The 27,094-nt window shown below is 44.2% G+C and overlaps 1 protein-coding gene across 1 annotated transcript; it reads left to right on the top strand.

The window, feature by feature from the left end:
- On the top strand, positions 1-26,863 carry LOC149279530 (V-type proton ATPase subunit B, kidney isoform-like). Its single transcript, XM_089501100.1, has 14 exons — positions 1-109; positions 11,981-12,036; positions 13,821-13,919; positions 16,917-17,010; positions 22,590-22,667; positions 22,829-22,968; positions 23,146-23,247; positions 23,706-23,803; positions 24,428-24,551; positions 24,668-24,818; positions 24,971-25,053; positions 25,745-25,849; positions 26,071-26,200; positions 26,724-26,863. The coding sequence occupies exons 1-14, from the start codon at positions 1-3 to the stop codon at positions 26,861-26,863; spliced, it is 1,509 nt and encodes a 502-aa protein (XP_089357226.1).
- The last annotated feature ends 231 nt before the right edge of the window (positions 26,864-27,094 follow it).

A 27,094-nucleotide genomic window follows, 5' to 3' on the forward strand; every position in this document is an offset into this window, starting at 1 on the left:
ATGGCGACCAAAGTGGACATCAGGCTGAACGGACACCAGGCGGACGCCGCTCCCTACAAGGAGCACATGCTGGCCGTCACCCGAAACTACATCTCCAACCCCAGGCTGTGTAAGTACCCTCACGCCCGAGCTTACGGGGCATTTAAACGCCACGGATATATATCCTCTGGAGCTCCGGCTTATTGTGGACTACAACTCCCATCATTCTTGCTCGCAGTCAGGGGAACAGAGCATTTTATTATGATTTATTGTTTTATATAGCGCCATCAAATTCCGTAGCGCTGCATATCGTGGGCGTTGTAGTCCACAGCAGCTGCAAAGGGTTAAACCAGGGCAGGAATACAACAGAAATCACTTAAAAAGGAATTCCGGAGCAAAAAAAAACAAACCAAAACAGAGCAGTCACCATGGCAACCGATGGAACTCCAACTGATTTCTTCACTTTCACAAGTTTGCATCATTTATACATAATACACAACAATGCCCCCCCCCTTTTGGTGTTCTAGTTTTTTAACCCTTTCTGTTAATGGGACTCGTACCAGCAGAGATGGACTAAAAAAGACCAAGCTGATGTTTTTGAGAGTGGTGGGTTGATGGAATAGCTTCCTGGCGCAGGTGGTAGCAGATATATGTCCATGTATTCAATAAATTGTATCCAAAAGAGGCTTAGAATGCAGGCTGAGTGTGAATTGTATGTTCTGTGACACGTATAAATATGTGTAAAGCTCCATCATACCGATATATACATTATTATAGCGCCATCATATTCCACAGTGCTGTATAATGGGTGTATATATTCATACCTAAAGTATATATAATACATTGTAACTGGAGGTAGTATACATATATATATAATACATAGTAACTGGATACAGTATATATATATATAATACATAGTAACTGGATACAGTGTATATATATATATAATACATAGTAACTGGATACAGTATATATATATAATACATAGTAACTGGATACAGTATATATATATATATATAATACATAGTAACTGGATACAGTATATATATATAATACATAGTAACTGGAGACAGTATATATATATATATATATATATATATATATATATATATATATATATATATATATATATAATACATAGTAACTTGATACAGTATATATATAATACATAGTAACTGGAGACAGTATTTATATAATACATAGTAATTGGATACTGTATATATATATATATATATATATATAATACATAGTAACTGGATACAGTATATATATAATACATAGTAACTGGAGACAGTATATATATATATATTGTAACTGGACAGGCACATTACTGTTTCAATGTTCTGTGTGTCTAAACCCTTTTGTCTCCCATTTACACTTATCTGGCACTCAAGGTGTTAACGTAGAAACATATTCTGTAACTTTTACCATTTCTGTAATGTTTTTACCCATTATGAGCTTCCCTTTGACCCCGAGCGGCTGGTGGGGATACTCGCTGCGGGCGGCAGCCGCGGGTTAATAGTTCATAGAAGATACATACGACCCATTCTTATTATTTATTGGTTTATATATCGCCATCATAGTCCGCAGCGCAGCGCCAATAAAGCTTTGAAGGTCACTCAAGGTCAGGTGTCTACGTTATAGGTGACATAAGGATTGTATACATCGTATACCTGCTTTGGATGGGGAGGCACAGGCTTGGGTTTGCCCTGTGGCCCCCAGATTAAGGGGCAGTTTGAGGCCCTCCGCTCGGAGCTGGTTGGCCCCCTGTCTATCGTGGGTGTTATATATTTAGTGGGGAGGGGGGAGAGACATTGGGAAAGGATGTAGAGAGAAGGGAGAGAGAGAGGAGGGTGGGGGCTGCTTGCTGAACAGAGGTGCCGCGGCCCTTTAAGCCACCATGTTTGGCCACTGGAGAGATAATTGGGCCGGCACCTTTTTACTCGTTGTACAGCGCTGCGGAGTGTGTTGGTGATATATGAGATGATGACCTATTTCCTCTTGTTACCCCGCTTTTGGCTGGTTGGGGGGTAGGGGGGAAAGAGGGCCGGGTAATAGATTTACCCCACATTACGATACGTAGATTGTGGTCTAACCCCAGAGCCAACATCTGCTTCTCAGACTCCTGCCAGGGGTTCCTGGGGGCCCTAAACACTCCGATGGGGCCCCTCCTTATCTAATAGCGCCCCGGGCACCGCTCTTTTCTGGGAGTGGTTTCTGGGCGTGGCCAAATGCTAAAGCTCTTAGGCAAATGCTGCTCCGGGGCCCCTTGACCAAGTGGGGGCCCTAAGGGGCCACTCAATCTGCTGAGAGCGTGCTCCTATGCGATTTGCTGTTATGTCTGTGAGACAGGGGGCGCTGTGCTGCATACCTTTGGCAGTGAAAGGGTGTAAACGTCAATTAGGAGGACTTGAATCTGCCCCAAAAGTTACCCCCTCGGCTACCGAAACCGATAACAAGCTGAACGCTGTGTTTGTTGTGTATACATGGAACAGCCGCCCGGGTCCGTCCGTCCGGAAGTTGCCTCGTGTTATTGGTTGAAACAAAATATTTTGTAGGCATTACCAATGCAGCAGGGTGGCAGTGCAATGCAGGGCAGTACCCAGGGGCAAGTATCCCCAGGGGCTTATCTGGAGGCTAGAATCATGGTGTCATCGTGGTGTGGCTTCAATACCTCCTACCCATGCAGGCTTAGATATAATAAAGGAGTTCTTTACTGACAAGGTAGTAGATAAGAGAAACAGCCTCCCAGCAGAAGTGGTAGAAGTACACTAAGGGAATGTAAGCATGCATGGGATAGAGCGGGACAGAGAGGAAGAAACAGGACACCTTGTCAGGATGTAAAGATATTATGAATGAAGCCACCTGTATTCAAGCAGGGATTTCTGCCGTGAGAAAAGCATCAGATATCATTAAGTCAGAGTAGAACATGAAGTCAGACTGTGTGACCCTGAGAATCTGCCCTTACACCCCGAGAGTGGGGTAAAGACCCTGAGAATCTGCCCCTACACCCCGAGAGTGGGGTAAAGACCCTGAGAATCTGCCCCTACACCCCGAGAGTGGGGTAAAGACCCTGAGAATCTGCCCCTTCACCCCGAGAGTGGGGTAAAGACCCTGAGAATCTGCCCCTTCACCCCGAGAGTGGGGTAAAGACCCTGAGAATCTGCCCCTTCACCCCGAGAGTGGGGTAAAGACCCCGAGAATCTGCCCCTTCACCCCGAGAGTGGGGTAAAGACCCTGAGAATCTGCCCCTTCACCCCGAGAGTGGGGTAAAGACCCTGAGAATCTGCCCCTTCACCCCGAGAGTGGGGTAAAGACCCCGAGAATCTTCCCCTTCACCCCGAGAGTGGGGTAAAGACCCCGAGAATCTGCCCCTTCACCCCGAGAGTGGGGTAAAGACCCCGAGAATCTGCCCCTACACCCCGAGAGTAGGGTAAAGACCCTGAGAATCTGCCCCTACACCCCGAGAGTGGGGTAAAGCCCCCGAGAATCTGCCCCTACACCCCGAGAGTAGGGTAAAGACCCTGAGAATCTGCCCCTACACCCCGAGAGTGGGGTAAAGACCCTGAGAATCTGCCCCTACACCCCGAGAGTGCGGTAAAGCCCCCGAGAATCTGCCCCTACACCCCGAGAGTGGGGTAAAGACCCTGAGAATCTGCCCCTACACCCCGAGAGTGGGGTAAAGACCCTGAGAATCTGCCCCTACACCCCGAGAGTGGGGTAAAGACCCTGAGAATCTGCCCCTACACCCCGAGAGTGGGGTAAAGACCCTGAGAATCTGCCCCTACACCCCGAGAGTGCGGTAAAGCCCCCGAGAATCTGCCCCTACACCCCGAGAGTGGGGTAAAGACCCCGAGAATCTGCCCAGCGACGTTACTTTGTGACATAGATTTCCAAATCCTGGCCGCTGGGAAAAATGACATTTCTATTTTTTTGAAAATATTCCAGAAAAAAATTCTTTAATCAAAAAAATCATCATTTTTTACCCCCCCCCAAACGAGGTCAACAAAAAAGAATTCCTCCTGACACGTCTGGTTCATTAACGGGGGTCCGGGCTTCAATGGGACACCATCTGGTCATTAGCGGCACGGAGGGGCCGGCCGCCCTGCTTAACGAGCCCACAACAATCATCAATGTGTTCGTTCCGCCGCCGCCGCGCCAAACAGCTTGTGCCCCCCCCGCTTAACGCAAAGGGTGTCGCAAAACAATGCGCTGCCCCCCACAGAAACGCCACGGAAAACACAACCACAAAAATCCTCAAAATTCTTTATTTTGAATTAACAATATTTCCTATTTCTGATAGGGCCGACGGAATGGTCGGTTGCTACGGTGATAAGAACACTTTCCACACTTCCAAAATCCTTTTTTAATTCATTAATTCAACGTTTTACGTTAAATCTTAAATATTTTAGAAAATATATTTTATTTATTTGGAGAATATATATTTTTAAAAGGGCAAATATTTTTGGTAAAAGCAAATTGAATTTTTTTTAAGATTCATTTGTCATTTTGAGATTTTTCCATTGGTGTTGTCTTCCAGATAATTCCTAATCCTACTTATGACTTCATTATTATGAATAATAATAATAATTTATTATTGTTATTATTATTAATAATAATAATCTCATCATTATTATTAAAAATAACATTATTATTATCATTATTATTATAATCATTATTTTTATTATTATCATTATTATTATCATTATTATTATTATCATTATTATTATCATTATTATTATTATTATCATTATTATTATTATCATTATTATTATCATTATTATTATCATTATCATTATTATTATTATCATTATTATTATTATCATTATTATTATCGTTATTATCATTATTATTATTATTATTATTATTAGCATTATTATTATCATTATTATTATTATTATCATTATTATTATTATCATTATTATTATTATTAGCATTATTATTATCATTATCATTATTATTATCATTATTATTATTATTATCATTATTATTATTATTAGAGAAAAGGAATAGAATTATTAAGATAAAGTATTCTTTTTTTAAAGTTATTCATTAACGGAGTTCTCTTTTATTTTTATTCCAAAGGAGGAGAAATGTTAGAACAAGAGACCGTAATCTAACTCTAGAGGGGTCAGAGGCTTGGATGGAATGGAAGGTTTACAGAGAGGGTGGTAGATCAGTAGAACAGCCTCCCAGTAGAAGTGGTAGAGGGTAATACAGTGAGGGGGATATAAACATGCATGGGATAGACATATGGCGACTAACTGATGATACCATCGGCATTGCGGCGAGCGAGTCATTTGGGGTCACCCCCGGTTTTGGCCCATGGGGGCCGTGGGGGGATGTACCTTATATTTATATACTGTAAGGATGCGATTGCCCCGCGGCACTCAGAGCTCTTTTTACGGTGGTTTGTGAGATGGAGGCTCCCAGCCTGTGTCCGGGGGGCCGGGGGTCCGGGGTTTGGCATCTGGCGGATGACCTGATTGGATGTGACATGAGTCCTGTAGGAGCGGGGGTCCGGGGGTTGCATACCGTGCCTGGTGGGTGTGAAAATAATTAACAGGTCATTACGGCTGCTTAACCCTTTACTTCATCATCCCGCCATTGTATGGATGGAAACGACCTCTTAACTCCTCTCTGCTTACAACTAAATGCCTTCTGGGGCAGTTTTCGGGGGCACAGGGGGTTATTCTTTATACATTATACTGCTGGAGAGCCCCCCCCCCAGGGACGCCCCCTTTATAATGCACAGTGAATCTGCATCTCTCCTGCAAACACTCTCTTTAGTGAATAAAGCCCGGTGGCCCTCAGCTATGAGTTGGCTGAGCGCACTGAGAGTTGCGTTCCTGTATTACTGTTAGGAAACAGCCCAGGGGTTCGGCCGGCTGAGCATGATGGGGTTTGTAGGACAACGTCGTTGGAGTGCCAGATATACTGTAGCCGCAGCTCCTATCTGAGGGCCACATATACCGTGCGGCCAAGGGTGTTGGGAGTTGTAACCAACGATTTGCACGACCTGTCCCTGTCCTGCATCCCAAGTCCTGTTTCCCCCCCCCCACTCAGTTCTCGGGACTCCTTGTTCTTCCCCGGATTCTCCTGACAGAGGCCATTACCGGTGACGTTCGGAGATCCTGATCGGACGCAGCACGTTGCTCTTTGAGTTTGCCCCGGCCCAGCGGTGGCAGAGCCGAGGGCTCCTGACCTCCTGACCCTCTTTCTGCCAGGCGTGAAGGCATACACGGAGCCTCACACCCTGCGGGCGGGCGCTCCGCACCTCTGCCCCGGCCCCTGCCCCCAGCCCTGGCCCCTTCACCGGCCCCCAGCCCTGGCCCCTTCCCCGGCCCTCTGCCCTGGCCCTCTGCTGACTTATTGTGAGTACATACAGTCATAGGAACATGGCAGGCTTTACATATCCCATTGTACATCGCTGCAGAATATGATGGCGCTATATAAAACAATACATATTCATTTATATTCCAAGGTATTAGTAAAGTTAAGAAATCATAGAAATCCTCATATTTCGGCAGGCGGGGGGGGGGGGTCACTTGAATTTCCCTAAAAAATGTCAACTGTAATATAAGAAAGTCCCTAATAATAATAATAATAATAATAATAGAGAGATAAATGTTCTTCATTTGATTATTGTTTTATCTGACATGTGCCTTTTAGGAGCGCTGTATACAGTAATATAACCCCCCCGTGCTGTATACAGTAATATAACCCCCCCGCGCTGTATACAGTAATATAACCCCCAGCACTGTATACAGTAATATAACCCCCAGCGCTGTATACAGTAATATAACCCCCCAGTGCTGTATACAGTAATATAACCCCCCCAGCGCTGTATACAGTAATATATCCCCCAGCGCTGTATACAGTAATATAACCCCCAGCGCTGTATACAGTAATATAACCCCCAGCACTGTATACAGTAATATAACCCCCCAGCGCTGTATACAGTAATATAACCCCTAGCACTGTATACAGTAATATAACCCCCAGCACTGTATACAGTAATATAACCCCCAGCGCTGTATACAGTAATATAACCCCCAGCGCTGTATACAGTAATATAACCCCCAGCGCTGTATACAGTAATATAACCCCCAGCGCTGTATACAGTAATATATCCCCCAGCGCTGTATACAGTAATATAATCCCCCAGCGCTGCATATACAGTAATATAACCCCCAGCGCTGTATACAGTAATATAACCCCCAGCGCTGTATACAGCAATATAACCCCCAGCGCTGTATACAGTAATATAACCCCCCAGCGCTGTATACAGTAATATAACCCCCAGCACTGTATACAGTAATATAACCCCCCAGCGCTGTATACAGTAATATAACCCCCAGCACTGTATACATATGAGACGCTTTTACCGAGAATTGTTTGGGGTTCTCGTAAAGTCTGAATTTCCCAGAATGCCGTGCGGGACTGGCCGTTGGCAGCTCTCCGGCGCCCGCGGTGGGAAGCCCTCCTCTTGCCTCCAGTTTCATTGTACATCCAAGTCAGTGCTCTCTGGCACCTAACCCAACGGCTCCTTGTAAATGCCCACCGCTCTCACTTGGCTCATCTTAACAGCTTGGCACCTCGGCAACCTGGCAGCCAGCCCTGGGCACAGCCTCACCCCCCCCCCCCCCGAGAGCCTCCATCCGCACGACCCAGCGGGCCCCCCTCCCGGCGATATTATTATTTATATATCGCCGTCATACTCCGCAGCGCTGTACAATGTGTGTTATTATTATTTATATATCGCCATCATACTCCGCAGCGCTGTACAATGTTATTATTATTATTTATATATCGCCGTCATACTCCGCAGCGCTGTACAATGTGTGTTATTATTATTATTATTTATATATCGCCGTCATACTCCACAGCGCTGTACAATGTGCGTTATTATTATTATTTATATATCGCCGTCATACTCCGCAGTGCTGTACAATGTGTGTTATTATTATTTATATATCACCGTCATACTCCGCAGCGCTGTACAATGTGTGTTATTATTATTTATATATCGCTGTCATACTCCGCAGCGCTGTACAATGTGTGTAATTATTTATATATCGCCGTCATACTCTGCAGCGCTGTACAATGTGTGTTATTATTATTTATATATCGCTGTCATACTCCGCAGCGCTGTACAATGTGTGTTATTATTATTTATATATCGCCGTCATACTCGGCAGCGCTGTACAATGTGTGTTATTATTATTTATATATCGCTGTTATACTCCGCAGCTCTGTACAATGTGTTATTATTATTTATATATCGCCGTCATACTCCGCAGCGCTGTACAATGTGTGTTATTATTATTTATATATCGCCGTCATATAATTTCTGTAGATTCCTATATGTTAAGTTGAGGTCACATGTATCATTAGCTCTTCCAGACGGCTAGGAGTGATAGAAACCGTGGTCTGGGAATAGTCGGGGGATATTATTTGAAGATCCGTGCCATAGTGGCATTTCATGATGAGGCCACGTGACGAGGGTGGTGAGTTGGCACGGGGCCCTCGATACATCCGCCGAGCCGGGCCACACAAATCGGGGCGAGACAAAGGAAGCGTCAAAACTCGCAAATGAATGTTTTCCTCAATGGAAGATGAAATCCGTGCGTATCTGTGCCGGGCGGCCCCGCCGTGTTTCACATCTCTTTCAGCCTTGTTCACCTTTCACGCTTGGCCAGGCTGCTTTTTTTTTTTTCTATAAGTTTTTTCTTTTTCCGCCCCACATGACTGTGCAGGTGTGTATGGGAACCGTGGTCAGCAGGCTTAATTAGTGGCATAGTGTGAGAATCCCCGCTGGGCTTTTCACCCGGGCGGCTGGCTTGTGATTGGCCGGCCGGTTTGATGGCCCTGCCCTAACTGACACATCGCACAATGAGCGCGGGTCAAAGGGCAAAATGAGAGGGGGGGGGGCACTGCCTTTCGGGGCATCCAAAACTTTATATTCTTCCTTAGTTGGGCTACAGAGAATCTGCTAAAGGCCAAAAAATCTTTTAAATACCCTTCTTTAAAACCCTCTTTGCATGCAAAAAAATAATATATATATTTTTTTTTTTTGTTTTTTCTATAAAAAAAGGAAATCAGTTTGGCCAAACACACCTCTCTCTTGCCATTGCATGCGCGATGTACTCACCGCTAGCCAGCATTGGTCATGTGAGATTTCATGTTGGGGACTCTTAAGACCCCCTCGTGCGCATCCGCACAAAGCACTCGCACTTAAACAAATAAACCCTTTCCCGACCCCAACCCAAAAGTTTTAAAAATGTTATAAATTAGTGGGTAGGTAAGGGGTTATCACTGCCAGGGCCAGACTGGTGATCACAAGGAAGCGCCGTCACTATAAGGCCAGCGGCCGCCTGATGACATCACCCAATCTGCTGCACCACTGGAGTGGGATATCGGAGGGGGTTGAGCACCTATGTAGATTACTCTAATCACGAGGATGTTACTACTTTTTTTTATTTTTTTTTCAGCAGTGGCTTCCAGCAGGGGTTAAAATGTTGCTGACATTTTTTCCCAATTTTTAATTGTTTTTCTTTAAAAAATTAAATTTTAAAAAATATATATTCCTTCTAAATGATCCCCTATAGTGAAAATGATACAAAATATAACACAAAATATATATAAAAATGATATAATATAAAATATATAAAAAATATATAAAAATGATATAAAATAATATATATATAAAAATGATACAACATAAAACAATATACCGTATATAAAAATGATATATAAAATTGATACAACATAAAATTATATACCCGGTATATAAAAATGATATAAAATAACATATATATATATATATATATATATATATAAAAATGATACAACATAAAACAATATACCGTATATAAAAATGATATAATATAAAATAATATATATATATATAAAAATGATACAACGTAAAATAATATATATAAAAATGATATCAAAAGAAAGACAACTGAAAAAAACCATACGAAAAAAACCAAACTTTCCCGTCATCAGGCTTTAAAGGGTTAATAAAGACATTCATATAACAATTCGGGGGAAAAAGTGATAGATCTACATTAATACAAAGTCAGCAGGAGGAAGATTTGGTCGCCGACTACTTTTTTTGCCGAATTTGCTGAGCTCATAGGAGATACAAATGTATTCATTTTTTAAATGATAGAAAGTATATAAAAAAAGGAAAAAAGAAAAATGAATATTTTTGGATTTCCAGCCTCTGTACCGATTTTTCGTAAATCAGATGCGCTGCTATGTATTCTGTACCATACGTGGCCAACAGATACATGTAATGATTATATGCACAACCCGTGTTCCTAGCGTGTACCGCTGAGATTATGATCCCGCCCCGGCTAATTAACATACAATTATATAACTAAACCGATTGATACGATCGCAAGTTTATCGATGGGGGGGGGATTATTGCAAGTAACACACGGAATGGATCTAAACATGTGATGGGGAGAGGGGAGGTTGGAGAGAAATGTTTAAATACAAAAAGGGAATTAACAAAGTACAGGAGAGAAGATTATTATTATTATTATTATAGAGGATCAGAGGCTGAGGTGGAATGGAAGGACGTTTTACTGAGGGGGTGGTAGATAAATGGAACAGCCACCCAGCAGAAATGGTAGTTTTTTTTTCTCCTGGGACTGTTTTATTGTTACAGTATAATAGTTTTTATAACGACTCAAGATTCAGGAGCCGTATGCCTATCCCATGCACGTTTAATACCCTCACTGTATTTCCCTCTATCACTTCTGCCGAGAGGCTCTTCCACTTGCCCACTACCCTCTCAGTAACTTTTCTTACATTCCATCTCGGGCCAGATGTGAGGTTAACGATGTATTATTCTCAGGGCTAATGATGATTTTATGTGACAGGAACTGTGAAATTTGGGTGGGTACGTGCGGGGGGGGGGACAGACATTTTTTCTTTCTTTCTTCGGAATTTAGCAATCACCATTAACAGCTTTCTCCTTTCCTCCTTTTATAATCTCAGCCCACCCACACTGCCGTTTTCCTCCCCCGTAAAGGTTTTTTTTTCTTTTTTCTGTGTATTGGCGTATTTTCTAATTTTTCTTATTCCGGGGGGTCAGGCTCTCAATGACTGAAATTGGTGTTTTTTTGCGGTGCCGGCCCTCGTGGGCCGCGATCGGCTCAGTTATTTTTCTGACACGCTCTGGTATTCAGCTGCTGGAATTCTGCAGATTAAAAAGTTAAATGGTTTTCGGAGAAGCTTTTATGTTCTTAGAAACGCCACGAATGGTGGTCCCTCCCAGACAAAAAAACAGGGCAGCTGCCACACGGCGGGGCAATTACACCCCCCCCAAAAAAAACCAACCCCTCCCGACTTATTAACTATTTATTATCTATAATAATAATAATAATACGGTATATATGAATAAATATTATCACGTGTCGTCTTTTCTGCCACCAAGTTCTCCCGGAATCTTACTGGTTTTACTGAAAATGACCGGTACTCCAGCGCTGGGTTTAACTGGGGCAAAAAAAGAGCGCTAAACACAATAAGCTGTATACAGAGCACAACTATTTGTAATGTATTTACAGGACAGAAGCATAGAAACTGACCGGGGAACGGCCCCACTCGGCCCCTCTAGTCTGCCCGTTTCTCCTTAATCAGTTGTTGGTCTCGTCTTAGATTCAGGAGCCGTATGTCTATCCCATGCGTGTTTAATCCCCTCACTGTATTACCCTCTACCACTTCTGCTGGGAGGCTGCTCCACTGTTCTACTACCCTTAAAGATAGTAGTAGCAAGGATATACTGTATGGTGGCGACTTGATGCCTCCAGGACTGTTCAGCACAGATCAACGCAGACATTTCTGTGCTTTATAGCTGCAGTTGCTTTAACTCGGCAAATCTCTGATGAATGCGCTGGAGGGGGCTTTGGAGACGAATATTTAGAGAAATGTGAAATCGAAAGGAATGGCATCGTCTGAATAACCCTCCCATTTTTTTGTTTTATAGGTTACCGAACAGTGTGCGGGGTCAACGGGCCGCTGGTCGTGTTGGACAATGTCAAGGTACGAGGCCATCTGTTCATCCGTCAGACTCCGAAACGCCCTAAAAGAAGCCGTCTTTAACATGATCTAATAGCGTGGACACGTCACGCCCCGCGCATGGGGGTCACAGATGCTCCAAACGGCAGAACACGCGTGGCTAAGAGACAGGAGGTGCTTTATGGCAATGCTAATGAAGTCTTTCTCCATAGACTTTCATTAGTCACAGAGTCTGGTTGGGTGATTAAGACTGAGTCATTCTATTGCCCCCCACAGGCAGTATGATAAGGAGTCGGGGGGTTTAGTAGATCGGGGCTCAGATAACAGAGCGAGAATCATACAAACGGCTGATATGCAGCTGCCTGAAAACATTATATTATGGGGCAAAAACTTTTTGTAAACCCCCCCCAAAAAACCAATATTTTTGGAAAAATAAATAAATAAAAAACCTTTTGGTGGGAGCTTCAGGGGGGCGCCCCTCACTTACCAGCTTTAGCAAAGTAAGCCGTGGTATAGAGCAGGAATATTTTTCTGTCCCCGGCTGACCCCAGAAAGTCGCGGACCCCCGAGTGTTCTTATCGGGTGTAGGAAGTCCTTAGAAGAATAATGCGTGTAATTGAGTGCGTGGGCCGGGTTTTATTCCATAGCATATAGCAGCTCACGGGTAATGAATTAAAAAGGAAAGTTAATGTACGGACGTGTCCAAAATATTACATTAAATACACTTTGACACCGACAGAAATATCGAGCCCCGATCTACTAAAAACCCCGACTCCTTATCATACTGCCTGTGGGGAAACAATAGAATGGCTCGGTCTTAGTAGCACAGCCAGACTCTGTGACTAATGAAAGTCTATGTAGGAAGGGACTTCATTAGCATTGCCGTAAAGCATCAACTCAGTGTGGTGTTTGAGCCGAGAAAGTCACCCGAAACATCACCCCCATTCCCAAAACCACCTTAAAGGGCCGGGAGCCGTTAATACCCCCTTCCACCCCCTTTGTGTCCCGCGCAAGTAATTTGAACCCACAAAGCCCCTGCTTTCAGGACACGGAACATCTTGCAGGGACTCAATGCCCCGACTTACGTCGCCGGCCACTGTGCCAATAATAATTGCAACATTATCATCTGAAGTAAATGGCGTGGCGCTGACGGCCGGGCACCAGCCGGTAATCTTATTAAATAGACCTTCTGGGGATGAAAACAAAGGTAACAATTCATCTGCGGTTACACAACACAATGCAGAGATTACCGCGGATTGGGGAAGTACGCAGAATCCGCAGCTGTCAGATGGGGGGGTATTTATTATGTGGGGGATTCCATGGACCAATCCCATCACTGTCAGCCACAGCGAACATGCCACCAGTACTGAATCTGGTTAACTCCTCTATATCTTGTATTGTGGAGACATTAAAATAAAATGGGATGAGAATTACATGCCGATGGCTCTCAAAATGGGGGGGGGGCGAGAGGTGCAATTGGGGGGCAAAAGAGGGGCTGTTCTGGTTGAAAAATATTGGGTTGCTATCTGAAACTTTTTGGGGTGTTTTACTTGCAATTCCACACCCAGCCACCAGGGTGTCATGAGCTTTAGGCAGACTTTTCTTGATGTCTGGATCCTTTCTGTGATACTTTCATTCTCCTTAACCCAGCGAGACAGTCCATGCGCAAGCAAGGAGACCAGAAGCATTTCTAATAAGGTGGGGTTGAACTATGCAATTCTATTTATGACAAGCTTTGAACCCGTAGTTCAGTAAGATGACATCACGGAAGCGAGTAATTTCACATAACTGTCCTTCTCGCCCCGCAGTTTGCGCAGTACGCCGAAATCGTCAACTTCACCCTGCCAGATGGCACCACTCGAAGCGGTCAAGTCCTGGAGGTTGTGGGAGCCAAAGCCATTGTCCAGGTATTTTGTTAATAAGAATGTTTGTTTCTTCTGTCCTTCTTCTCAATGTTAAGACTAGAGGACCCGAAAGGCAACAAGCTGGTAACCCAATCAAAACGTTAGATGGGCCTGTTTACATGTCTACGAGAGACCTTCTACCAGCTTCAGGGTCTTCTTGAACCTAGGGTAGTAGGTCCAGAGGAACGCAGCCCCGGGGACCTCTGCTTTACTAGGGGTCTCTCATCATATTGTTGGCCTTTGGTGCGTTTGGAGGGGATACAAGCACCATAAGAACTAAGACGGGGCAGCTAGAAGAAGACATGCAGTAGAGACCCCAACAAGGTAGGACTGAGGAGGGTAGATAGTGGCGCTGCTGTGGGTTAGGCGAAGGGCAGCGAAGCACATAATCCATCACCTCTTCCATTATACAGTCAGAACCTTTGTTGCCTGTGTCTACCTAGCGTATGTTCCTCTCCCCAAATCCCACCCATACCCCATCCTATCACCAAGGTCGGCTTCCAATTTGACCTCCATGGGACCTGTCATGGCAAGCCGCCAAATTTCTCTCTTTTAATCCCAGCGAGACCTTTCTAGGGCCCTCATAATCCCATTAGAGAGTCAGCCTCAGAGCCGAGCTGAGCAGAAGCAGCTTAGAGCCGGGCCCTCGTTCACACACAAGGGCCGCTTTCTGCAGATGTGCAAAAGAAACGAGCTTTGTGCCAACGCATTCCTCGGCGCTCTAAGGCAACACGGATCTAATTAAATCTACGGTGCGAAGGTTAATTAACACAAACGGTGTCAAATATTATACCAATCACATCTCCATTCCTTTACACCGAGCCACCTGCCAGTCCCGCTCCGGCCCTCGCTCATCAGGCTGATGTCGTGTAAATGTTCTTCTGTAATGAGCGGAAACCCTTCCCAGGAACAATTCTTTAATCATGTCAAATTCTGCCTCGTTCGTTATTTTTGCCAGGAACCCTTAATTATCATGTGACACAAAAGCCGGCACTAATTGGTTGTTGCCACAGAACTCCCCCTCCAAAAAAAAAGAATCTGCATTATTTGTATGTATTTAAACCTTTAGAGGGAAGATTAAAGGGACAGATCTACTAAGGTGGAAGCACACGGCACACCTTTAATACGCGCTGTCCATTCCTTCATTACTTCTTCTGGGAGCCTGTCCCACCTATCCACCACCCTCTCAGTAAAGCAAAACTTCCTTCCAGTCCATCTAATCCTCTGACTCTCTTCTTCTATGGTTTCTCCTCCTTTGGAATAAACTTCCCTCCTGTACGTCCCCCCCCCCTCTCTTCTCTTCTCCAAGCCGGACATATTGAGCTCCCTTAGTCTTTTCTGGAGAGACCAGAATGTTGGGTTCCAGAACCTCTGCTCCTCCGTTTGCCCCGATGGTGGGCATCTGTGATGGAGCAGAAGGCCTGTGAACATAATGGGGCTCCATTAGCAGAACGTGAAGGCGCCCCCGCTAGGTCTCGAGACGATGAACCTGACCATTCCACCCTGCTGACTACAGGAATTGGGTATCCAAGTGAACTGCCCCCCCCATTCTCTTTAATTATCCTCATAATAATGTATGAACGGAATGTTAATGTATCGTAGTAACCACCACCTCATTATCTTCTCCTCTGCGTAATTACCGGGCCTTTACCGCACACCCGGCCTCCCTTCCTGTCTATCTGACCACGAAATGAAACGTCTTATTTAACATCGAGACGGGCCGAGTCAGTCTAATACCGATCTCTCGGGGGGTAGAATTATTACAAGTAAGAATGAAACTTAAAAAATTGCCCTTTTTAGCGCTGGCCAATGAAATTCAGGTGTCCTTTTTGGCGCTGGCCAATGATATTCAGGAGTTCTTTTTAGAATTCCAGTGGGTAGAGGTGGGTGAACCAGCTGGTGGCGCTGCATGGGTTAAGTCATGGTAGGACCATGCATGAGGGATGTCAAGCATGTCTTCTATGTCTTGACCAATAACAAGTCGAGCCAGAAATTGGTCTCGACCCCCTGCATTCCCGTTAATGTTTCAGGCGTCCACGTCGGGGCCCCAGTGTTGGGCGATGGAGGCATAAGACTGGATATGGGCAGGGCTTGTTGAGGAAGTGGGCGTGTACACTTCACAGGAAGAGCCTCAGCTACAGAGTGACGCAAGGTGGCCTCGGGCTCCCCGGGGGCCAGTCAGAGGAGGTCAGAGGATCTCCTCAACCGGCCCACAATCCCCATAGCCCGCGGTAGCAGGACAGTGGGCCAGCCGCCCAGAACAGGAGGGACGGTAGTCGAAAAGCAGTACTGTCCCTCCAAAGAACCAGGACTGTTGAGATCTCTGACTCGATTGTAGTAAAGAGGTTAACCCATCGTACAGCGCTGCGGAATATGATGGCGCTATATAACACAATAAACAATAATATCTCTAGTGAATAGACCCTTTTTACACCCACAGTCCTCTAGCGTTAGGTGAATGTTCGTATTTTTTCTTCATTTCTTGCATATAATTTTTCACATTACTATTTTTTGGGGCAATTCTTACACATTTCATGACATAAAGATGAATTTCAAATCGCCCCTTTATTGGCGTACTATGCATTCTAATTACTCGCCATTGCTTCACCGCCTCCCTTTGCCTTCAGATGCATTTTGGGGGCAAAAAATGCCTTTTTTTTTTATCACTCGAATGGGTCAAACCTGTGCATGCTTTACGGGGATTACAAGAAAAAAAAAAAACACAAAACAAAAAACCACTCATCCGTTTAAAACTGATTAACTCCTGTAATGCCGCAGAGCTTGCGCCCGCTGCCGAGAGTTTAAAAGCCTCCCCTCCGGCAGCCGTGGGGTCCCGCGTGTGTAAAAGAAAGAGCGCAGAATGCCTCCCCGCTTTTAAATCCCTGCACATTATCCCTCCGCTTTCACTCGGACCTGACTCACCCCCCCCCCCCCCCCGCCGCGGCCGCTCTAATCCTCGCTAATTGCCAATAATTGGGTTCTTGCCCCGGGTCTCTGCAGGTGTTTGAAGGCACATCTGGAATCGATGCCAGGAAAACCACATGCGAGTTCACGGGAGACATCCTCAGGACACCTGTTTCAGAAGACATGCTGGGTACGTAGGATGCTCGGGGGGTGGGGGGGCTTTAATACCCCGGCCGGTGTATTAACGCAAGTCCGCCGACGTCTTCTTATATCTCTACCTTTCTATGTGTTTTTTTTTTTCTATTAAATTGCCCCAAATACTAACTTTAAAGCAGATCTACCACCTCTAACCTCTCTACATATATGTGATAGATCTGCGTGATTATTCCTCCTCGTTATCCCCCCCCCGCGGTTAAGTTGCTGGTGGTTGCTGATTGGTTCAGGCAGCCTTTGGGAGGAAGCGCAGGGAGAGAACTTCAGGACGGGATATCGATCAGATGATGACGGCTCTGCCGAGAGGCACTTAGTTCAGCTTCAGTTACGCTATTTGCCCCGGAATACGACGGCACATAGGAATCGATGAATGGTAGACCGCCGAGGTCCCCGACATCTCACTCTACATCCTTCTCTATGCTAAACTAAAACATATTATTTTCAGCTATATGATTGTAATGTAAGGACTTTTTAGCACGGTGGATAAGTTGAACGGCCTCCCAGCAGAAGCGGTAGAGGCCGTCAAGGTTTCTTTTCAGCAGGAGAAACGGGCAGACTAGATGGGCCCGATCTATTGTACGCCTCTCTATCCATTTTCCTGATCAAACGCTCAGCGACGAGACCTAGAGCTTGAACATCAGACCGAGAACCGGCTCTATTAACGCAAAAAGCCGGCTGACACCATATGCTTTCTGAGACACCTTAGTGAGCCGGCCCCTGGCGGAATGTGACTCCCAGCATCTGCCAGTCCGAAGCTTTATGATTCTTGCCATCGCGACGTCCCAATAATAAATATCAGCATTGTGTAAAATGGCTTTAATTGGGGGCATACCTCCAGCCCATCCCCCACCCCACCCCCTTAATTAGTTTCACAACATTTGAAGAAAACACTGAAATTAGAAAAAAAAAAAAGACTTCATTTCCCATTTGTAAATCCCTTTGTTTGGCGCTAATAGCGTCTTTAAATAAAGTGAATTATGGGTCGGTGGGAGGCTGTTAATTAGGTTGGAGATTTTGAAACGTAGGAGCTTAATGAGAGCTGGGATTTTTTTTTTTCTTCTATTTTTATTATTCCTCCCCAACCTAAATAAAAACCATTGCAGGCTCTTGGCAGGACGGAGAAGTCATTCACGGCGTTTGTCAATGAGAGGCTGTATTCGCAGATCGAATTTGGACGGGGAAGGGGGAGCGGGTTTTTTTTTCAGGCTAGAATGGCTCTAGTTGTTTAGCCGGGCTGATACGGATTTTAAAGGAACACCCCCCCTCCCTTCCTAATCAAAGTACCTGCTTGGCAAAGGGGGGGGGGATAAAAGCCTTGGGGGGTAGGTCATTAGAAGATGTTGCACCAAATGGCAAGGGTATAATCTGAGCATTGAAGAGTCATGGGTAATGTGTGAAGGCGTAGTAGATACCTGGAATCAGGGCTAGTAGTCCAAGGTAGCTGCCTGGGGTGCCTTAAACAGGAGGGAAGATCACTGTTGGAGGAGCCGGGCCGAGTGGGGAGATCATGGATCCTCAGCTAACCGGCGCAGAATTAAGGGAGAGAGAGGAATATAGAACTCTGCTTCAGTGCTCCCTCACACCGGGAGAAAGGAAGAGGAGAAAGGGATGATAGTGAGAAAAAAAGAGATAAAGAAAAGGGGAGAGAAGGGGAGGAGAGCAGAGAGAAAATGAAAAAGAGGAGAGATAGTGGGGAGAGATAGTGAGAAAGGGGAGAGAGAGAGAATGTTTGTGTCTTGAAAGTGTTTGTACGTTAGGGAAAGTGTGTGTGCAAAGGCAAGTGTAAGCCAGGATGAATGTGTGTGTATGGGCAGGCGTTTGTAAGGGCGGTGTATAGTTGTGTATCTTGACATTCTATCTGTTACTATTGCTGTTCAGCACCTTAATGGAATAGGATGACTCCCTCTGCGTTTAAGCCAAGGACGCTTCAATTTACTATTATTTAAAAGAATTCAAACAAATTGAGCGAGTCCAGAAACAGTGAAAATGTGTTGGGTGTTGGTTTACAGTGCTCGACTGGGTGGCCATGAATATTGTTAGTGTGTGTGTTAGTGTACATTATTTGAGGGTCAGTGTTCAGTGTTAGAATGTGCATTAGTGTTTAGCGGTAGACAGTGTGTGTATTTGCATTTAGAGGACAGTAGATAAGTGGAACAGTCTCCCAAAAGCAGAGGTAGAGGAAATCTAAACTTGCGTGGGATAGGATATGGCTATAAGAACCATCCGGCCCCCGTCTAGTCGCCCGTTTCTCCTGCTGTAACGACTCAAACCTTAATCAGTCGTTGGTCTCGTCTTAGATTCAGGAGCCGTATGTCTATCCCATGCGTGTTTAATACCCTCACTGTATTACCCTCTACCACCTCTGCTGGGAGGCTGTTCCATTTGTCTTTTACCCTCTCAGCAAAACCTCCTTTCATCTAAGCCTCTGACTCCAACGTTTTAGGTAAATGTCCTTAGAAGAATAAAGGTAAATGCTTCTATTTACACACCTAAATATCCTGAATAAAGAATGAATATGGACATTCATGTGGATAAAATGATTGGTTGGCTCTTATCTCGTATCAAAATGTATACTTTTTTAAAAGAGGTAGTAGATCCTTGCATTGGCATCTCAGTAGATGCAGTACAACTAAACACAATAAAATATTAGAAAAACTAGGATATACAGAACAGCTATCCTGGAGAACAAATAAGAAATGGTCACACTAATGGAGAATGTTTGTATATTTTTGTGTTTATTTTCACCATTTAAGATTTATATGGATGAATAATCCGCACTGTAACGCGTTCATCTGAAAAGGTGGTAGCCCCGCCATCTCCTGTTACATTTATGTGTTGAGTACCCGTTATTACGGAGAATTGGCCAAAAACCACCCAAACCCATGGTTTATCGTGCTGATGTTTCCCACTCAATACTGCCATCTAGTGTCGTGTTGTGGAACGACTGCCTCCCCACTAAAAGTCCTGAAGAAGACACATGAATGGCACGTCCTTGCGGTCGTACCAAAAATTTACCGGCACTTCCCCGTTACTAGTCCCTGGTAACTCGTCCTCAAATGTCATTAACGAAAAATAAATGGATTATTTATTATGCCCGGTCGTTCACCATGTGGGCGTTGGTGTTAAGGCATCACAAACTCCGCATGTATTTCCATTTCTTAGATCTGTTACAGTAACTTTGGGCAGCGTTTAGCTGATGCTTCGTGTTCTCGCATCTAAACGAGTCCATATTTTAGGAAACCTCTCATGAATGTATAGGATTTTACCCAGATTTTAGTTTTTTAATCGCGTGTTGATACATTGGTAGATTATATCTCTTCCCGCGGTTCCCGTTACCCCTACATGTAGTATCCTGCAACAAAGAAATATGTCAACAAGATGGCGAGAGGTTTTTTCATTCTTTTTGCACATTGACGTGGTGAGGATGGTCCCTCGGAGATGTGATGGGGGGCAAAACAGAAGGGGAACAGTTGGCATGTTTGAAACACTCCTTACTGAGGTTACCTCTGATGAGCTCCATCACGCTGAAGAGTGCATACAGAATTTCAAGGAGTACTAATTCCCCCCCACGTGATTATATGAATGTACAAAGTTAATATTGAAACGTAGGATTTGCCAACAGATCAGCCCCGTTCGGCCCCCGTCTAGTCTGCTTATTTGTCCTGCTGTAAAGACTCAGTCGTTGGTCTCGTCTTAGATTCAGGAGCCGTATGTCTATCCCATGCATGTTTAATACCCCTCACTGTATTACCCTCTACCACCTCTGCTGGGAGACTGTTCCACTTATCTACCACCCCCTCAGTAAAATGTTCTTACATTCTATCTAAGCCTCTGACTCTCTAGTTGCTATATTTTGTTTTGGGAGTTTTACATCCCAAGTGCATTATTTTACATTTATCAACATGAAACTGCAGCTGCCGCACGCTCCAGCGTTCTTCTAGTTTACTTAAACCGCCTTTGTGAATAATATATATTGTAGGTCTCCTAATTAAAGAGATTCATTGTGTGGATCAACAGCCAGATGTCAACCTGTTTTCAGCTTGTTTGGAAAACCCATAGAAATCGCTTAAAAAGACCTTGACCAAAACTCCATGTGGTGCACATGGCACGGCATCTCTAAAGGCCCAATGAACAGCTGCATAGAATGTTGGAATAAATGGGATTCACTAAAAATCCCTGGTCTGGTCAAAAAGTTTCGGTGATTACGGTTTTTATAAACTATTTATGATAACAGACGGTCTGGAAGCAACATCCATGGCATTAATTAGCAAAAAATAGCAAATCCAGTGAAAATCTGCTCTAAACGAATTAATTATATGAATGAAAATGATTATAGCTCTAATTATAAAATTATCTAAAACTTTTGAACTTTTTACAAAATTCTGCCCTTATTCTTCGATTCCTTATTAAATTGCCCCCCCCCCCGGACCCCTGAAATGCTAAGGCTTATTTAACAAAGCTGGTGATGATGAAATAAAAACGCATCGTTCTGTTAAGCTAAACCTTTCTCTAATACTAGTTGTTTCTGGATCATTTTATTGGATGACCGGGGTCTTTCTCCTATTTTATTTTGTGAATTATTCTGCTTTGAGGACTTGTAGGTCCTCAGAGCGTCGATGGCCGGAGGGGGGGCGAGTCGATGTTCATGTCCTGCGTCTGTCTTATTATTTTGCTTTATTATGTTATCTGCATCAGTGAAACATAACAGAAGATCCAAAGTTAAAGAAAGGACGTTCCTGTGCCTCCCAGGGTTACTGACCTTTCATGGTCATTGAGCGTCCTTTTAGACGTCTCCGGGAACATTATGTGCTCTGACAATAAAGAGAGGCTTTCTGTCGCTGAGCTGCTGTACAAAGACCTGACATTACACTGGGGTAAACTAAAGCAGGTCCTTGTGTGGAACAGGTACATCGTGGTGCCTCTGCCAGGCACCGGCTAAGAAGAAAAAAAACAAACCCAACATGGTCTTCTTCACGCTAATTAAGCCAACATTTCATGGTTAGCTGCGTGATGATCCATGGGACTTCTTCTTAAAACTGAACTTCTGCCTTGTCGGCCATTCTCTGAAGTTTTTCTCCGCTCTGGCCTGGTGGCTGCAGAAACTACGAGTACTAGACCCGATTTTGGGTTAAGCCTCGTCGTTTTTTGGGGCGAATTCCGCTTTGTCGCCAACATTCTGAGCGCTAGTGTTTGTTCGTATGGAAGCACTGGCTCTAGATCTGTCGTAATCGGAAAAGCGAGGTCCCATCCAGAAGGACAGTGCTGGAAGTCCTTCTCATTTAGAGACCAAAGAAAGATGTGGTTTGTGGTCCCAACAAAGGTTTTCTGAGGTCCGAGCGCTGGAGAGAACTCTAGGTTAATGGTTTCATTACTTGACCGGTTACAATGTTCGATCTCATAAGTTTCCTCCTAAAAAGCTATTCGTACTTTTCATTATGTCTCATGCACGTTATAATGAACCGATCTGTGAGAAGACCCTGTAATTACGGCTGAGAAACGTCTGTAATCGATGTCCGTGGCCCGTACACAGACCCCTCACGCTTTCATATTTCGCAGGTCGCGTCTTTAATGGTTCCGGGAAGCCTATTGACAGGGGACCCCCCGTGATGGCTGAAGACTTCCTCGATATCAACGGTGAGGAGGAACGTTCCTATAACCCCCCCCGCTCGCGCCTCTCTTGGTCTACCCAGGACTTCCTTGGACTTCTGCGATGCTCGCTATAACGATGAAAAGGTCCCTTTAAACACACATTATAGATACATGAGTTGACTTTGATCGCCGTAATGCCCCTACAGGTCAGCCCATTAACCCTTTTGGCCGAACCTATCCAGAAGAAATGATTCAGACTGGGATTTCTCCTATCGATGTTATGAACAGCATTGCCAGAGGACAGAAGATCCCCATCTTTTCAGCTGCTGGGCTCCCCCATAATGAGGTAGGGCTATATACTGCACATGCTTCTCATATTAAGGTCTGCTCAAACGGGTGGAGTCCAGGAAGTGGCTTCCAACTTCCTGTTTGGGCTGACGGGAGGATTCCAATGCAGTCTGCACTGGGTGGTCATGGGAAAAGAGGACATTTTGCGTTTTTAAGTGTATAATTTTTCTCCCAGATTGCTGCCCAGATCTGCCGACAGGCTGGGCTGGTAAAGAAGTCTAAAGATGTTATGGATTATCATGATGACAACTTTGCCATTGTTTTTGCTGCTATGGGGGTAAGTCATACCATTGGGTATAAAAACGCAGCCAATAGAACCACCGGCTCAGACGTTTCACTTGTTACAATGTTTATATCGCCCAGATGTATTTTTGTAGCATAATTACTAGTAAAAAAATGTGAAAGATGTATATTTCTTATTTTAACGACATTTTACTATATGTTCATGAAATAAATTATGTACATTTTCCAGAAATATAATTTATAGTTATTTTTTTTAAAACATTTTTTTAGAATTTTGCAAAGTCTGGGGCTGGAATCATAGTAAAAATACAACTTATCATAATTTGCCTGTGTGGTTATTTTGAAGACATCAGGATACAACCTTAAATCGATCTAATTTAGTGGATTTCCCCAATTTTAAAAACATTTTAAATTAAGTCTTGAGAATTTCTATACCCCATGTCCAGCACCAAAGGTTTGGAGACAGCTCATTTTTTTCCCCCCTATTGAAAGGTGAACATGGAGACAGCCAGATTCTTCAAGTCCGACTTTGAGGAGAATGGCTCCATGGACAACGTGTGCCTCTTCCTGAATCTCGCGAACGACCCAACGTGAGTATGAGGCAAACACGGGGCCCGGCTTGTAATGAAGAGAGACGGCCCCGGCCGTTTAAAGCCGATGACGTCAGTTTGGCCAATGGCTGAATATGCAGGGGCACTCGCTACGTTTTTATCTTCACACTGCACACCGTCACACACTACAACACCCAACCTGCCTCTGGAGCGGCCGATGGAATGACTATGTGGCACTGTTGGCCAGCATTGGCCCAGTGTGCCGAATGGCCAGTCTGGTCCAAAACAAACACCATTTCCTCAATCTTCACACACGGATGGCAGCCCCCTATAATGTTAAAATCATGGCATTCTTTATAAATTTCCATTTTATGTGTTATATTAATTAAAAATAACCTCTACCTTGATGCTATTTCCATTCCGCTAAAAATTCTTGCTGTTTGTATTTTTCATAGCTGCTTAACACTTCACATTTTTAATTTTTAATGTTAATTATAACAGCAAAATATGCTAACTTCAGGTAGTAAATCCTGAGAAAGGCCACAAAGTGCACTTCAATGGCTTTGTTGGTTTTCGGCAGCCATCAACAATGATATATCCTGTAGGCCTTTCTGGCCTCATCCTGATACTGTGCACTAATGCATTCACACATCCCTTTTACAGGATTGAGAGAATCATCACCCCCCGTCTAGCTCTGACCGAAGCCGAATACCTGGCGTATCAGTGTGAGAAACACGTCTTGGTCATCCTGACTGACATGAGCTCTTACGCCGAAGCCCTGCGCGAGGTAGGCGCCATGTTACACCCTCATTCTAGATCTCTGGCACCCCATGGAGTATTTAATTACCGGTAACAGGCCAAATGTGAGTTATGTTAATCTGAATCATTCTATTTTTGTTATAGGTATCGGCGGCTCGAGAGGAAGTCCCTGGTAGACGTGGGTTCCCCGGCTACATGTACACTGACTTGGCTACGATCTACGAGCGTGCTGGTCGGGTGGAGGGCCGATCGGGTTCCATCACACAGATACCCATTCTTACCATGCCCAACGATGGTGAATTTCTCCCCAGTGTTTCCTATTTTTGTCCCGTTTATTATTATTATTGTTATTTGGAATCTGTCTCGTTGGTGCCCACTTCCACCATATACTTAACACGTAACATTATATTTTAAAAAGTTCTTATATCTCATATTTTCTTCTTCCAGACATCACTCATCCTATTCCTGACTTGACCGGGTTCATCACAGAAGGACAGATATACGTGGACCGGCAGCTCCATAACAGACAGGTCGGTTGATATCCAGCATATGCCTTACAAAACATATTATTATTATTATTATTATTATAAAAATAATAATTATTATTATATATATATTTTTTTATAAATTTATTCTGAAAATATATTCAAACATACAGGTCCAAATAAATATATTAATATATAAATACTACATACCATATCTGTTTAAATATTAGTAAACCTTAATATTCAATTATCAAAATTCCATAATAAGACACCCCAAAGTCATGCCAATAAACCATTTATTCCGCATGACGTATAAAAAGCAAACGTAATAAAACAATGACGTGTGACAAGGAGCTTTAATAAAAAAGAAACACAATGTTTCCAGTAATTGAAGAACAAAAAAAAGCGTTACTTAGTCAAAGGTTTTCACTAATACTTCTAGTGTTCCGGAGCCTCCAGGTTGTGTTTAGGAGTCAATACTGACAGCAAATCCATAAAGTTCTAAATCAAATAATCACAACTTGTAGGAAGAATGAAAGGACCTGACAGGAGCAGGAGATCTTCATCCCCTAAACATTATGGAAAATATATTCCTTACTATCTGTAATTTTATAAAGAAGAACCAAGCCTAAAACCTCCAGTTTGGGCTCTCCCGTCGGCCCACTTGTTGGGTTAGTAAGTTTGAGACGTAAAAACGAAACCTGGTTCCTCTTCCTGTAACGTTATTTGTTTCTAGATCTACCCCCCGATCAACGTGCTCCCTTCTCTGTCTCGTCTCATGAAGTCTGCTATCGGCGAGGGCATGACCAGAAAAGACCATGGAGATGTGTCCAACCAGCTGGTAGGTGCAGGACCTGCTCCGAGATGATCCTCAGCCCTTATAGTGTATTAGGTTTTGAAGTCCCCTCTGTTATCCCCTGTTGGGCGGTATGTGGAGCCGCCATCTTGCTGCCCCCTCTCATGGTGTCAATCGCGGCTCTTCTCCCAGGACATCGCCGTTAGACCCTGTTGATGCTTTGCGGCTCAACGTGTAATGATTTCCTTTGCCTAATGTTTGAACAGTATGCATGTTACGCCATTGGGAAGGACGTCCAAGCGATGAAGGCCGTGGTTGGTGAAGAAGCTTTGTCCTCCGACGACCTTCTGTACCTGGAGTTTCTGCAGAAGTTTGAGAAGCAGTTTATCGCACAAGGTAGTTATTGAGCGCTTCACACGTTGCACTAGGAATACAAATCTATGCTTTAGTGTCTAGGAGGGTTTACAAACACAACTAAAGGGGCAATCCAGTGTCGCGTGCAACTCCACCAACATTCACCTTGAGCAGAAACTGCAGCGCAAAGCATCCAACGTGGTCCAAGCTTTTCTTGCCAATTGAAGCAGCCTGAAATCATTGAGAGCGGTTTCTGTGCATGCGCTCCCAGTAACCCTTGCCAAACCAGTGATGAAGCTAATTGATCGAGGAGGCCATCACCTGGCAGGAGATGTGTTTGGCCAAAAACAACCCCTGCAAGCCAGAAATGGGGGAGGGGGGTATTACTATTATTTATTATTATTAATAATACAATTTATTGAATAAGCTTTTGATGGCTGGATTGCCCCTTTAATCAGTAAGGTTCGAGGACTTTGTGCCCGTATATATATATATATATTATATCGCGTGAGTTCCGTTCACTAATATCACGGCTGCTTTATTTTTTCTCCCCTAACCCGATCAGGGGCTTACGAGAACCGGACGATCTTTGAGTCGTTGGACATCGGCTGGCAGCTGCTGCGCATCTTCCCCAAGGAGCTGCTAAAACGTATCCCAGAAAGCATTCTGTCCGAGTATTACCCCCGAGAGTCCCGGCCACAGTAGATGTCTAAACCCCCCCCCCCATCCCGCTTCATGAGACACCGCCGGAGCGCGCCTGCAATATCCAAATATATATTTATTATAAAACCTTGTAACGTTTACTTGTCTGATTATTAAATGTTTGTGGAAATTCTAAATTCTAAAAGGAATATCCGACCTATTATTTTATCGTTGGTTGCCCTGATCTGGTAGTCAAAGTGCCCCCCCCAGGAGCGAGAGTCTAGCGCTCTTAAT

This window comes from Sceloporus occidentalis, unplaced genomic scaffold (genome assembly GCF_023333645.1).
Source record: "Sceloporus occidentalis isolate IW3139 unplaced genomic scaffold, rSceOcc1.0.p SCAF_163, whole genome shotgun sequence".
NCBI classification, from domain to species: Eukaryota; Metazoa; Chordata; class Lepidosauria; order Squamata; family Phrynosomatidae; genus Sceloporus; species Sceloporus occidentalis.

Coding starts and splice junctions, on each gene's coding strand:
- LOC149279530 (XM_089501100.1), top strand. CDS start 1: ATGGCGACCAAAGTGGACATCAGGCTGAACGGACACCAGGCGGACGCC. Junction 25,054..25,744: donor GGCAGCTCCATAACAGACAG/GTCGGTTGATAT, acceptor ATTTGTTTCTAG/ATCTACCCCCCGATCAACGT. Junction 26,201..26,723: donor GAAGCAGTTTATCGCACAAG/GTAGTTATTGAG, acceptor TAACCCGATCAG/GGGCTTACGAGAACCGGACG.